Source organism: Spinacia oleracea, chromosome 6 (assembly GCF_020520425.1).
Source record: "Spinacia oleracea cultivar Varoflay chromosome 6, BTI_SOV_V1, whole genome shotgun sequence".
In the NCBI taxonomy this organism is placed as follows: domain Eukaryota; kingdom Viridiplantae; phylum Streptophyta; class Magnoliopsida; order Caryophyllales; family Amaranthaceae; genus Spinacia; species Spinacia oleracea.
The window spans coordinates 4,208,126-4,221,734 of record NC_079492.1 but is presented as its reverse complement, the minus strand read 5'-3'; the positions used below and the strand labels follow the sequence as shown (position 1 = coordinate 4,221,734).

The following is a 13,609-nucleotide window of genomic DNA, read 5'->3' as shown; positions in this document are numbered from 1 at the left end:
TGACTAAAACTTGCAGCATCAAAGTAACCCGCTATAGAGAGTGGGAAAATGTTTGGTTAACCCTAAGGGTTGACAACCCTAAGATACATATAACATAAAATAATATATAAGTATAATTAATTGGAGAGAGAAAATGTTGTAAGTAAAGTTTCAATGCATTTGTAACCAATCAAAATTCAATATTGAAAGGATTACCGACTAAACTCTTTTTTTTATAACATAACAATACGGAGGAGTGGTGTTAATTTCCTCTACTAAAACATTTTTTTTTAATAATAATTACAGTTCTTTTTGCACTTTTAGATATCCATTAAAACACAAACTCTAATCTGTATCAGTTTGTTATAAACTCAAATTTATTTTATGCTAAACTTTTTTTTTTTTTAGTAATAATAAAATATTATGTTATTTGTGTAAACCCTATTCTGTGTATATATATAGGTTTATTACGGTGCACTAAAAGATAGCCATAACAAAAACAAAAACAAAATAAAATAAAATAAGATGGGAGAAGTCCCTATTGACCAACACAAGTACGTAATTGCCAATATTTTACCATCTTGATTATCTTTTTTCTTGATTTTTTAATTGAAGTTGTTTTTATTAATAGCAGTGAATGGAGTTGGGAAGAAAACAGGCAGTTTGAAGAATGTCTTGCATCGGATCACTTTAACGCCATTGACGACGAGTCAACTCGGTGGCAAGCTATTTCCGACCACCTCGGAGGGACGAAAACACCGAAAGAGGTCGAAATTCAGTACCAGAAACTTGTTTGTGACATCAAGAATATTGAAAACGGTGAATTTGACCACCAATTCACGGACTTAAACAACTCAGTCGATAGTTACATTGTCCCAACACCTCCGACGATCACTAAAGGGAATCAATGGAGTGATGATGAACACAAGTACGTAATTATTTTACTATCTTTAATTTCTAATTTACTTGATTTTTTAATTTAATTAATTATCTTGCATTGTTGTTTCAAGAATGTTGCGCCAACATGTTTACTTTGTCACGCAATTAATCTACTCCGTAGTAATTTGTTTTAATACATTAATAAAGATTCTAATTAAGAATATTACAAGGCAGTAAATAGTTGTAAAAAATTAAATTTACTATGCAGATGAACACAAGTATTATATGACGGCACAAACTTTTTAGAAAGGCCGATCTACGATAATATATTGTGTGGCCTCTTAAAAGAGGAAGGTTATCCGCACCTATTCTGTTCTTTTGGTTACCCTTATTGATGTTATAAGTTCTCTTTTATTGTAGTTATAAATTACCTTATTTTCAAGCTTAGGCATATAAAACATCTTATTCAAAATTTTGGGTTGGTTGGTTGGCTTTTATGGCTTAGTTTATTTGTTAGAAAAAAATACTTTTGACTTACTGTATTTGCAAAATAAACAATTATGAGTATTAATTAGACTTAATATGGATTTTGAGTTAGCCTTTTTATTATTTTGACTAATATGTATGAAGGTCATTTTAGAAAATTAGCATGATCCCACTATTTTTAAAACAATCTTAAAGTTAGTTAGGAAGTCACATCTTTTTAATGGTTAGGGTGACATTTATCCTTGAGTAAGGTAACTTTAGTTATCAAATAAGGTCACTTTATATATTTGATCTGATTCACTTACCGTAGATCGGGGGCTACTATCTTGATTGATTTTTATTTTCTTGATTTTTTAATTTAAGTTGTTTTTATTAATTAATTTAATTATGTTGTATTGTTGTTTCAAGAATGTTGCGCCTAACCTGTTTACTTTCACGCAGTTAATCTCGGAATATGTTTCAATTCATACATTAATAAAGATTCTAATTAAGAACATTACATGCCAGTTAATTAGTTGTAAAAAAATAAATTTATTGTATACATTGAAGAAATCTATTTAAACGGAGATATCGTTGTCGTTTTAATCCTTCATTTAATCCCAAACGGTAGAATTATTACTTTTTCTTGATTTTTAATTTAGTTGTTTTTATTAATTTAATTATCTTGCATTGCTGTTTAAAGAATGCTGCGGAATATGTTTAATTTGTCACGCATTAATCTAGGAATTTGTTTTAGTTCATACATAAATAAAGCTTTTAAGTAAGAAGTTTACATGGTACGAGTAGTTAATTATTACGAGTTTCGATGAGCGATTTAAACCTATTAACCTAAATAAATTAAATTTTCTCGAATTTGAAGAAATTATGGAGATTGAGTACGTGGAAGGAGGCTCGGCTAGAAATCGCTATGAGTTATTTCGAAATAAGGGGGTCCATTTGGACCCCTCCAGGGTCAAGTAGGTCAGCCCATATTTCGAATGATATTTTTTTTTATAACTAGTATGGAATACATACAAGAAATTGGTAGTCGTTTTAATCTTATAATAATCCCAACCGCATCATACGAATTTCAGCCCGTCTCCTGTGTGGCAAGTCACACCATCAATTGCTGGTGTGACGACCGACGAGTGACACTAATCTGAGATTTAAGGCAAAACCGTTGATATTTAATACTTCCTCCATTCTTTATTAAATGACACAATTTTTTTGTCACGTTTGCCAATGCAATATTTCAACCATTAATACCTTTTATTATCAATGGTTAAAAATTATAAAAGTTTGATATTATAAAACTATAGGATGAGACGATTATAACAAGACCCCACATGACTATATTTTTTGTTAAGTATAAATCACAATTGATGGTCAAAGTATATTATATGAATAGTGCCAAAAGTACAATTGTGTCATTTAAAAAAGAATGGAGGAAGTATATCGGGCAAACAATTAAAGGAGAAGTACTGATGGAGCAATGGTTGCGGTTCGACTACCACCCTTGAGTCCTTGACGAGAATTATTGTGCACGTTTTTTTTGTTTAATTTTAAAGGGTTATTATCAATAATTGTCCGGGAGTTACTTTTAAATTGTTCGGGAGTTACTTAATATACTCCCTCCGTCCCGGAATACTCGACCCGATTTGACCGGCACAGAGTTTAAGGGACTTGAATTGACTTATTTAATTTAATAGGTAGTAGTTGATAGTGGGGTATTATTTTAATGTAGTTAGTGGGAGGTGGGGGTTGGGGGAGAGTAGGGGTTGAATTTTTAATTATTTATTGTATGGAGTAGGGGTAGGTGGGTTAATTGGGGTGGAGTGAGAAATAATATAATATTGTTAGAATATTTTCATTTTTAGAAACAGGTCAAGTATTAAGGGACGGCCCGATAAGGAAAACAGGTCAAGTATTCCGGGACGGAGGGAGTAATGTTTAGCTTTACTATTTCTTTTTCTTAAAAGGGTTATTATCAATATATTTGTAACATAATGTTTAGCTTTACTAATTCTTTTCTTTTAAAAGGGTTATTATCAATATATTTTTTTTTTTCGGTGCGAATGAGCCACAAGGGCAATATAAATTACAAATGGGGGCGGGGGGATTCGAACCTGAGACCTATTGTACACAGGCCCTCAGTCTTAACCACTAGGCCAAGACATCATTGGTTATCATCAATATATATGTATTTGAGTTACTTTCATATTATTCAGGAGTTACTTAACATAATATTTACCGTTACTAATCTTAATTTTAAGGTCACTAATTTATTTAATTTATAAAGGTTAATATCATAAAAGTTTGAATTTTTTTGAGGGGATATGGGAGTTACTTAACATAAAATTTGAGGTTACTAATCTAAATCTGAAGGGTGACTTTTTTTAAAATAAAGGGAAAAAAGGTTAATTATCACCGACAATCATACAATATAATTGTGGTTACTTTTATATTATTCAGGAGTTACTTAACATAATACTAAGGGTTACTTAATTTTTTTAACAAGCAGGGTTGTTATCGTATGAATTTGGGTTACTTTTATATTATTCAGGAGTTACTTAATATAATATTTAGCGCTATTATATTAATCTTAAGGGTCACTAACTATTTATTTATTTTAAAATGCATGGGTTATTATCATTAAAGTTTGGGCTACTTTCATGTTATTTAGGAGTTACTTCACATAATATTTGAGGTTACTAATCTTAATCGATCTTAAGGGTGACTATTTTTTTAAGGAAAAGGTTATTACAATGTATCTTATAAATGTGGATTACTTTCATGTTATTCGGGAGTTACTTATCATTATATTTAGCGTTACTAAATCTTAATTAAGGGTTACTTTTTTTTTAAGGGTTGTTTCACATAGATACTTTCGTATTACTCGGGGTTACCTAATACAATATTTAACCTTATAAAACATAACTTTAAGAGTTACTAGTACTAGTTATATAACCTATGAAATATACTTTACCAAGTAGTTAACCTCTTACTTTTTGTTGGATCCTTTATTACTCCAACTATTTTACGAACTGAACTGATCGAGTGTCAAAGCTAAGCAAAACAAGCAGTTGTGTCGTCTTCAACAATTGACCTTCAATCAAACAAACATGCGCAAGGTAGCTTGGAAATGATCGACAATGGCGTAAATTTTTTTAAAAAAAATTAAACCACCTCCACTGCTGCTCCTCAATTTCAGTATAGATATATAACAATCACCTCCAAAATTAAGCTTGTAGAAAGGAAGAGGAGGAGAGAAATTGGAAGATTAACAATGGTGGGTATGAAATAGAATGAGGAGACTATAAGCGTGAGTACATTATAATAAGGACACTAGAGTCAAAATATTAAAAAGTCAGGGGTAAAGGGATCTCGATTTTTTTTTTCTTGATTTTTTAATTTAGTTGATTTTATTAATTTAATTATCTTGCATTGGGTAAAGAACGTTGTGCATGTATGTCTAATCATCATATGTTTAATATGTCACGCATTAATCTATGAAAATGTTTTAATTCATACATTAACAAAGATTTCAAGTAGCTTTTATTTTTTAAGGAAATTACAAGTAAGAATATTACATGGTATTATTACGAGTTTCGATGTACGATTTGAACATGATAATCTCGAATTTGTATTAACCTCGTGGTACGAGAAATCGCTATGGGTTATTCGGATATTTCTATTATATACGTGTAATTTGGGTTTTTTGTTTTGTAGGATGTTTTTGATTGGGTTGGAAATATATGGTAAGGGTGATTGGAGAAGCGTTTCAAGGAATGTGGTGAAAACAAGAAAACCAACACAGGTGGCTAGCCATGCCCAGAAATACTATCTTCGTAAGGATACAGAGAATAAGGGAAAGAGGGTTAGCATTCATGACACTTCTGAAGTTACTGATGAGCTCGTGCATGAACTCATACAGAAAAGGCTAATCACTCCTGATATATTGAATGATCTTAATAAAGCTTGTGCTAATCGATTTCAAAAACAACTTGAACACATGTCTACTCCTCTTGAACAACTCCAAGCCCCGGTGGAAGGGATACCTGAAGTGAATGAGCAACTTCAAGCTCCGATGACAGTACCTGAAGTACCTGAGCCGTTTCAAGGCCCGGTGTCAGGACCTGAAGTATATTATGATGCTACTTTAAACCAATTTGTTACTTATGACCAACTTCAAATTTTGATGGCGCCTGAAGTAGTATATCATGAATAAATGAATCAGTACAGTCCTCAACCAGTTTCAGTACCCTTCTCAAAACATTCATCAAGACAACAGATTTTAGGGACAGATCAACAATTCTACATACTTCGTATCAGATTTTAGGTAAAGTTGTGCCCTCGAACTAGCCTCTTGTACCCAACGAACAACGCTATCCATATAGAGGTGGATACTGGATATTTTAGATCATGTTGATTCAATTCAGGTCATATTCAAGTGACGAGTCATTCAATACGCTATCAGTTTTATAAAATCAATCAACATTCAACAGTATTCATATTAAACTTTAAGGTTGGGTCAATTCAATTTGGCTTGGGTCAAAATCAAGTTATTCAATATTAGGTGTAGTATGAGTTTCGGGCAGTGGCGGAGCCAAGTAGGTGCATGGGGTGTCCACCGACCCCCCAAAAAAAATTTGGAAAAAAAAAGCTTATAGCTGAGATCTAAGAGACCGGTTATTTCATAGACTCGATCTGTTAGGTATTACTTAAAAACACCTGCTCCGCACGTACGACAACCGGTATACTATAGAGATAATTTTAGGAGACCAATCTTTAGGAAAAACCGATCTCTTAGAGTTTTGAATAACTACAGGGGATAATTCTAATAGAGCAGTGTTTAGATAAAACCGGTCTCTTAGAGTTTTGAATTCAAACACCCGCTCTCTTAAATTAAGTTATTCTTTTCAGTTTTCACCCCCACATATGAAAATCGTAAGGAATAACTGTAATAATTTTGTACGATTGTAATATGAATATTGATTAATTTTAGGACGATACAATTTTTTTTTTAGTAATATACTGTGTGTTGTGAAATGATCACCAGACACAACACTCTAAAAATCTTGGGAACGTCACTGCCGACACCCAAAAAAAATTCCTGGCTCCGCCACTGGTTTCGGATCGGGTAATTGGTTGTTGTCAACAAGGTTCCTACCCAAAATAAACAAAGGCGAATCAACATAAGCTTTTGCATTTTCATATGGAATATCCCACCTAAATTCCTCAGGGCAATGTCATAAGCAATCGTTTTATTTTATTTCTTCGGTTATTTTAGATCTAGAATAGCTCTTACGAGTAATACCATTTATAAATATGGGTGCAACTGTGCAAGTGGTAATGAAGAATGAAGATAATCCAAAAAAAAAAAATGCCGTTTCTTCTTTTTTTGTAAGAAAGTAATGATATATTGCCTTCATACAACCTAAGGACTACAAGAGAAGAGGCAACCCTTCTAGGAAGGCTCCCCTCTAACTCAAAAGACCAAAACAGACTAAAGCAACAGCCTTACACCAACAAGAACCACACCAGAATACAAAGCACAAAGCCAAACAACAACATTTTGACCAACTTTTTCCCCTACAATACTCTTAATTCTACCTATTACATCATGCTTAATATCATTATGTATTTTCTGCACAGAGGAGACTCTTGCATTCCACAAAGCATTATTTCTCTCTTGCCAAATTTTATAAACTGCAGCTACAAACACTAGCAGTAATGACTCTTTTCCTGAACTTCGAGCCGTTAAACCTCCTGTAAGCCCAGTGAAGAAGAGAATGAAACAGAACAGCTCTTGCTTTAATGCCAAGCCAAGATTTCAACATCTTGATATACTCAGCACTGTACTTGCATTCGAACAGTAGATGGGAGGAATTACCAGTTTCTCTGCATTACCTTACTTTTGATCAGTCCAACAAAGACACGGGCCGGGTTTCATCACTTTCTCCGCACAACAAAGGAATCCCATAGTTTTATATGCCATAAAACATAACTTCTTGAAGGACTAAAAGGAGAGGAACTATTAATGACAAGATAGTCGACTCACCAGTTTCTCCAGAAGCTGCTGCGGGAAGTGCAGGAATGTTAACAGCTGCAGGGGTAAACCAAATTTTGATCATGAGAAACTAAGTGGTGATGAGCAATATAGATTAAAACAAACAAACAAACAAACAAAAAAACATACATTTATTGCAAGATGAAGCTGGCAACTGAAGTGCGGAGGGCCAAGGAGCCGGAATGTTATCATTCAGATCACAGAGGAAGGTTATCCCTGATGTTTTGTCAAATGTAACATCCGAAGGCAAGCTCTGCAGAAGACATCCAGATTCTGCAACCAAAAACATTAAAAAAATTATCATACAAAAAAAAAAAAGAGTAAATTCTAGGTGAGGATAGAGGACAAAATTCAGCTATTTGATAAAATGGTCCGCGCCTCCACGGGTTTAAACATTTTTATGTGTTATACGAAGCACTTAAGAAGTTAAGGTTGTTGAATAACTGTGATTTCATGTATGCTTAATTGCTTATCTAAGGAGTTTAGCAAGAATGCCAAGTTAAATTCCTTAATATTCAATACAAAACAAAAAGAGACGCCAATTATGAGTATTTTCAAATTACAATGAAGCCCTCGATCGTTTAGAACTTTAGACTACAGGACTATTCGGTAATATCACCAAAATCTTTTGCCGTAGAGGATCTTCATTCATTTTATTTGGAAGCTAAGTAGCTTTTCTGCCTTTACTTTCAGCGATTACTCGAATTTCAGCATCGAAAAGTCCAATTCTGAGTATGTACCAATAAGGAGTCAGAGGCTCTACCTCATTCAAATGCAAACGTAAAACTAGATTAACTACTATTTTCTCTTCATGTATATTCACATCTGGGTGAAGATTGCGCAAAAGTACTGAAACATAAAAGCTTAGCTGAAAAGGGGAAAGAAATCAAGCCAGCTTATATAGGATCATCAACAAAAAGCTGTATATATAATTGACCAGTTCAGCATTTACCTTGTGTTCCAGCTGGTGTGATTGCCAGATATCACATCGAGTTGGTGCATCAAAGCAAAATGATGAAGCAAAAAACCCAAAAAGAGAAGAGATTGAGGTTAGTGACTTAGCTCTGTAATTGAAACTGATCTCTATGCTATAAGGGAACTCCTGAGGTCAATACGGTAATTTCACTTGGTGTCCCCCTATAGAATAGACGATAATGTCCTCACTTACAACTAAACTAGTCCTAATAATTGGAAGCAGTAAAGTAAAAAAAAAAAAAATTACCTTGGACTGAGAATTGCTTGAGGCTCACATGACAAAGATTGTAAACATTTGTGGTAACATTTTCTCTTTGCAACTTCATCCCAAGTGCAGCAGCACAATTAAGAGCTTGCAAGTTGGTGACAAAACTCTGATTTTGCAAGTGACTCACGTAGCTTCCTATGGCAGTACAACATTCTGTCTGGTTGCTTATTACATTAGCACACTTCTTCGCAACACGTCTTGTGTCAGGGAAAGATAAAGGACACACTAACATGAGAAAAGATTACACAGGGTTATTAGAGAAGAAGAAGAATAAGCAAATCACTACTTCATTTAATACAATTTTAGTCAATTATGTTCATAATTTTCCATGTATATTTATAGTTTTTCCTTTCAGCACCAAACAATCCTAATTACATGTCCCATAAATGAACATAATTAGAAAATAGATTACATTTTGCTACTTCTTAAAAAATTTGATGCAATTGTGTTTTGATAGCACTGCAAAGAAATCACACAAGCAGACTATTCTTCACAGCATTTGATTAATTACCAATATTCATTCTGTCCTTGTCCTTTCTACACTCTATGTTCAGCACTAAAAGTCACTCTGCAATCCTGCATACTAATCCAGATAAAACTTCATGAAGAAAAATATGTTACTAGAAGTTTCTACACCTTTCAAGAACAAGTCTTTTAGATCTGCATTTCGTTTGTAGACATTTAGGCATACTACTCTATTGCATAAACTTTCCAGTGAAACGTAGTCAATCACTGTGGGACCCTACACGGCTACACCTAACTACTTAAGTTAAAATACTGCTCTACAACTAGAATTTCCAGGCACAGTTAAGAGTAACTTTTCCACGGATAAATTTGGTAATGTGTTCAGACTGTTTACCTTTGTTAATATGGCAGTTTGACAACCCTCTTATAACTTCTTTTGCACGGGATGGACTGAGTTTACTAGCTAGCCACCGTAAGACAATACTTTTACAGTCTTCATCAATATCCGAAAGTTGAGGTACATCAGTAAGATCACCAAGCTTCGAGCTGATATTTCTAGCAGCTTCTGATAAAGCATTCTGACAAGTTAAGGAGCAGCATTCATTGACAAGATCAATCTTCTGACATGATTCCAGAAGCTTAGAAGTGTCCACTGTTTTCTCAAATTCTCTGACATCTTTTACAGGACAAGAGCCTTCGGTGAGGTTGGATTCCCGAACTTTGCATATCTGTTGAAGATTGTCATTTGCACCCTGGCTCGCCAATACTTGGGTAACGTCAGATAGGCATTGCTTTGAAAGTGTCTCGTTCAGGGCAAGCAACATGGTTTTTTTACTGGATTGACCTATAAGAATAACTAAGGTCGCATGCAATTGCGGACAACATACTACATTAGCCAGATATGGAGCAAACGCAGTAAAGCAATCAGTTGCTGTAATTCCCATTATACTTTCAGCAGCAGTGAAGTTAAAAGGACATGCTCCTACAAAGAACAGAATAATTGTTTAACATCGATCAGCATTAAGGCCCCGTTTGGTATGGTGTAAAACGTTTTCATGGAAAACGATTTTCCCCTTTTCAACAATTTTACGTTGTTTGGTTTTGCAAGGGATGAAAAACAATTTTCCATAACTCTCTCAAAGGTGGAAAAACATTTTCCATTTAAAAGGAGGAAAAACCACTTTTCCATCTTTCCTCCTTATCTCCATCTTCCTTTTTCCCATCAATCTTCTCCAATTTTCATTTTTCTATTACTTTTCTTTTAAGGAACCAAAAAAGAAAAACTAGTTTGAAATAGTGTTTTTCATTGAAAAAAGTTTTCCATGGAAAATCACTTTTCACTGAAAACGTTTTACGCCACACCAAACAGAGCCTAAGTGTAAACATTTTACTGGTAAATCAAGAAAAGCTGGTTATTATGCAAATTACCTGATAATTTAGGAATTGTACTATTTGTAAATGGAGTCAAAGGGGAAGGTGCCAAAAAAGGAAGAAGGGGCTGAGGAGCCCCGTTTGGTGACATAGGTAAAAAGTCTCCTCCATCTGGGGAAGGATCTCCGAAATAACTCAATGGGGCACAATACAATTCAGTAACATCTGTAAAAAAAAAAAGAATTTGTAAGCTTTGAAAGCTAAATACAAAATATTATTACACAGTTTTATTATATATGTGAAATTGTTCCAAATACTGCCACAACCGAAAGCTCCCATATCCCAACCGAGCTTATAGTGCTCCTCTCACTCTCGGACATTGTTCAATGCATACTTCATCTAGCATTCCACTTAAAAGATCATGAATAACATCGGAAATCGATATTCAGCTAAGATCACAACCCAAACCAAAGTCAAGATTTCCATGCATAGTTGATGCCCATTTAGAATTTCTTGGTAATCTTTCATACCAGTACATACTAAAGTATCCTATTAATGTAAGATTAGTTCATCAACAATTGAACTACACATGTTCTCTCAACAACAGCAAAAGGTTTATATTGCAGCAACCATTAAATTGACATAGAGCAACAAATTCCAACAGCATTTTCAATTGAACCTTCTAAGAAAAGAAATGAGCAATGTGCATCATTTTTCCCTCAACATTATGAACCCTGAAATATCAGCAAATGTACAAAACCAAGATATTGTGAAAAGACAACACAATCAAATCCAAGAAATGCTTATAAAAGTTACTCAATAAAGAACAAGAGAGACAGGACAAGAAAAGGAAGAAGAAAAAAACTATTTAAAATAAGGATGGAAAGGTATTTAAGCTCACTTGGAGACAAAATATATGTCCAAAGCAAATCCTAGTAAAAATCTGAACTATAAACATAGAATACAAAAGCTATGAAAGCATTTCCTTAACCTACATAAGGATTAAATCTTGGAATAACAAGAACCCTAAATCATAATTTAGAGGTTCAAACCATATAATCTACCAATAGCCAAATTGGGGAATGACCCGGAATCAAGAGTAGCCAAATTGATTACCGAATGAGATACCCTTGAAAATGAACTGTAAAAGCTAAAAATAGAAACAAATCAAGCTTAAAAATTAAGCAAATTAGCAAAACTTACAGAATAGTACAAGAACTGAGCTGAAAAATTGAAGCTTGATGAGGAAAGTGAACAACCCTCCTCTCATTCCTGCCCAAAAACAGCTAAGAACACAAGAATATGCCAAAAGTAGCAAAATAGGAGGATTTCAAAGGTACCCAAAGCATTAAAAGGGATTTTTTTCAAAGAAAATTGGATTAAATTCACAAAATTAAAGTGTCAAAAAAATAAAATCGAAGAAGAAGAAGGGTTTCAGACTTTCAGTGTTGAGCAGCAGTTGTAGAGAGTGAACACTGAAAGTGGGGTCAACTGAAAAATTTCAGCAAAAATTAGCTGGTTTTTGCTGGAGGAAGAAATTGGGGACCTCTAATTTTTTATTTTTTTTAATATATTTTTATATAGAAATATTCACAGAAAAAGGAAGAAATTGAAGTAAGAGAGAGAAAGAAGACGATGGAGGGTGGGAAATAAAGAGGTGCGCAAACTCATATACAACAGCATTGTTTCATTTAATGCTCCCCATTAATTGCCCACCTTCTCTAAGGATCCAACATAGATCCATAATATTTTAATTACATGTATTACATTAATCAATGATAAATTAAATTAGAGTACTAAGAAATGTATTTGAAAGGGCGACAATATAGACGTGATTTGATCTCATATTCAGTAGTGCATTTGATAATTTGAGTAATCAAAACTAAGTGTTTACTACTCCCTCCGTCTCTTTTTGTTTTTTACGTTTGATATTTTACACGCATTTTAATGACTAATTAATGTGCATTGAGATTCTTCTAACTTTTTATGTAAACGAGGAAAATTACATTTATTTATAATATTTTCACTCTTATCAAAAATCTATATTGGAAAAATGAGAAAAAGTTAATGTCCCAATGAAAAAGCGTAAGAGATTAAATGACTCAATGGATTTAATTGGTTGAAATAATAATTGGACACAAGTTTTGATAGAAATATAAAATCATTTATGTGATTATATAAAAGGAAATGTAAAAAACATTTTGAAACACCTAAAAAGGAAAACGTAAAAAACAAAAAGAGACGGAGGGAGTATTTGGTATTCAGAGTTGGTGTTAATTATAACTTAATTAACTAGTTAAATTATACTCTGTAGTACTCTGAAATGCATTCGAGAAGACAAAGACGTAGACGTGATTTGATCTCATACTCGGTATCGGTTTTAATAATTGGAGTTCACTTACTTTGCACTTGGTAATTTTGAGTGATCAAAACTAATTGTTGCCTACTTCGTATTTGAAGTTGGTGTTAATTAGAATTTAATTAACTAGTTAAATTAGATTGTGTGGAGTATTTATAAAAGGGTGAATATAAACGTAATCCAATCTCATGTTTGATATTACCTTCAAAAGTTGGAATTCACTTTTTTTTGGTGTTAGCACCCGGTTCACCCTTAAAGCTAATCCGGATATGGGGCGAGTTCTGGGTGGATAGGTTCCAGTCCCCTCCCAATTGTTGTTGCGGGGGATCGAACACGAGTTCTCCCTACCAAGTTCAGCTCCAATCACCACTGAACCAACAGGCAATTGGTAGTTAGAATCCACTTTAGTTTGCGCTTGGTGATTTTGAGTGATCAAAACTAATTGTCCTGAATTGTCACTATTCAAAGTTGATAGTTATTCTTACTTATCAAAATATTTAAAAGATATTGTTGAAGAGAGCTAAACTTTTTATTAAAACTTAACTTTATGATGTGACACCACAATTTAAAGTCGGAATTAATGCATTATACTTTGTGTTTGAGAAAACAACTATAAAAATTGACTAATAACATAAATATACAGATTAATTTGTTTTAGTTAGTTATGAATATATGATTCGATCCATACATCTATATTATTAAAGCAGAGTTATGGGAAAACATGACAAATTAAAATGGAAAGCATAGACAAATTTACTTTAGTGTTTCAATATTCTAC

At 33.4% G+C, this 13,609-nt stretch overlaps 2 protein-coding genes across 6 annotated transcripts; one reads left to right on the top strand and one right to left on the bottom strand.

The window, feature by feature from the left end:
- The first annotated feature begins 415 nt into the window (after nt 1–415).
- Nucleotides 416–6,134, top strand: LOC110794153 (transcription factor SRM1). 2 transcript variants are annotated; one of them, XM_021999097.2, is made up of 3 exons: nt 416–533; nt 611–907; nt 5,053–6,134. In XM_021999097.2, the coding sequence occupies exons 1-3, from the start codon at nt 505–507 to the stop codon at nt 5,549–5,551; spliced, it is 825 nt and encodes a 274-aa protein (XP_021854789.1). In that variant the 5' UTR covers nt 416–504; the 3' UTR covers nt 5,552–6,134. The 2 variants fall into 2 exon arrangements, with proteins under 2 accessions (XP_021854789.1, XP_056686967.1); XM_056830989.1 differs by having other exon boundaries at nt 419–533; nt 614–907.
- Nucleotides 6,135–6,331: 197 nt separating this feature from the next.
- Nucleotides 6,332–12,128, bottom strand: LOC110794152 (uncharacterized GPI-anchored protein At1g61900). 4 transcript variants are annotated; one of them, XM_021999092.2, is made up of 8 exons: nt 11,676–12,128; nt 10,530–10,697; nt 9,496–10,083; nt 8,616–8,861; nt 8,346–8,357; nt 7,523–7,666; nt 7,385–7,429; nt 6,332–6,489 (listed from the first exon to the last, which is right to left on the bottom strand). In XM_021999092.2, the coding sequence occupies exons 1-8, from the start codon at nt 11,740–11,742 to the stop codon at nt 6,347–6,349; spliced, it is 1,413 nt and encodes a 470-aa protein (XP_021854784.2). In that variant the 5' UTR covers nt 11,743–12,128; the 3' UTR covers nt 6,332–6,346. The 4 variants fall into 4 exon arrangements, with proteins under 4 accessions (XP_021854784.2, XP_021854788.2, XP_021854787.2 ...); XM_021999096.2 differs by lacking the exon at nt 6,332–6,489 and adding an exon at nt 6,690–7,278 and having other exon boundaries at nt 11,676–12,127; XM_021999095.2 differs by lacking the exon at nt 6,332–6,489 and adding an exon at nt 6,690–7,224 and having other exon boundaries at nt 11,676–12,127.
- Between the last annotated feature and the right edge of the window lie 1,481 nt (nt 12,129–13,609).

Bases quoted from the DNA above. Each gene is read 5' to 3' on its own strand.
- LOC110794152 (XM_021999092.2), bottom strand. From the start codon at position 11,742: ATGAGAGGAGGGTTGTTCACTTTCCTCATCAAGCTTCAATTTTTCAGC. The intron at 10,698-11,675 runs GTAAGTTTTGCT...TTTTTTTTACAG, and splicing joins CTCAGTTCTTGTACTATTCT to ATGTTACTGAATTGTATTGT. The intron at 6,490-7,384 runs GTGAGTCGACTA...TATTTTGGGTAG, and splicing joins AGCAGCTTCTGGAGAAACTG to GAACCTTGTTGACAACAACC.
- LOC110794153 (XM_021999097.2), top strand. From the start codon at position 505: ATGGGAGAAGTCCCTATTGACCAACACAA. The intron at 534-610 runs GTACGTAATTGC...TTTTATTAATAG, and splicing joins GTCCCTATTGACCAACACAA to CAGTGAATGGAGTTGGGAAG. The intron at 908-5,052 runs GTACGTAATTAT...TTTGTTTTGTAG, and splicing joins TGGAGTGATGATGAACACAA to GATGTTTTTGATTGGGTTGG.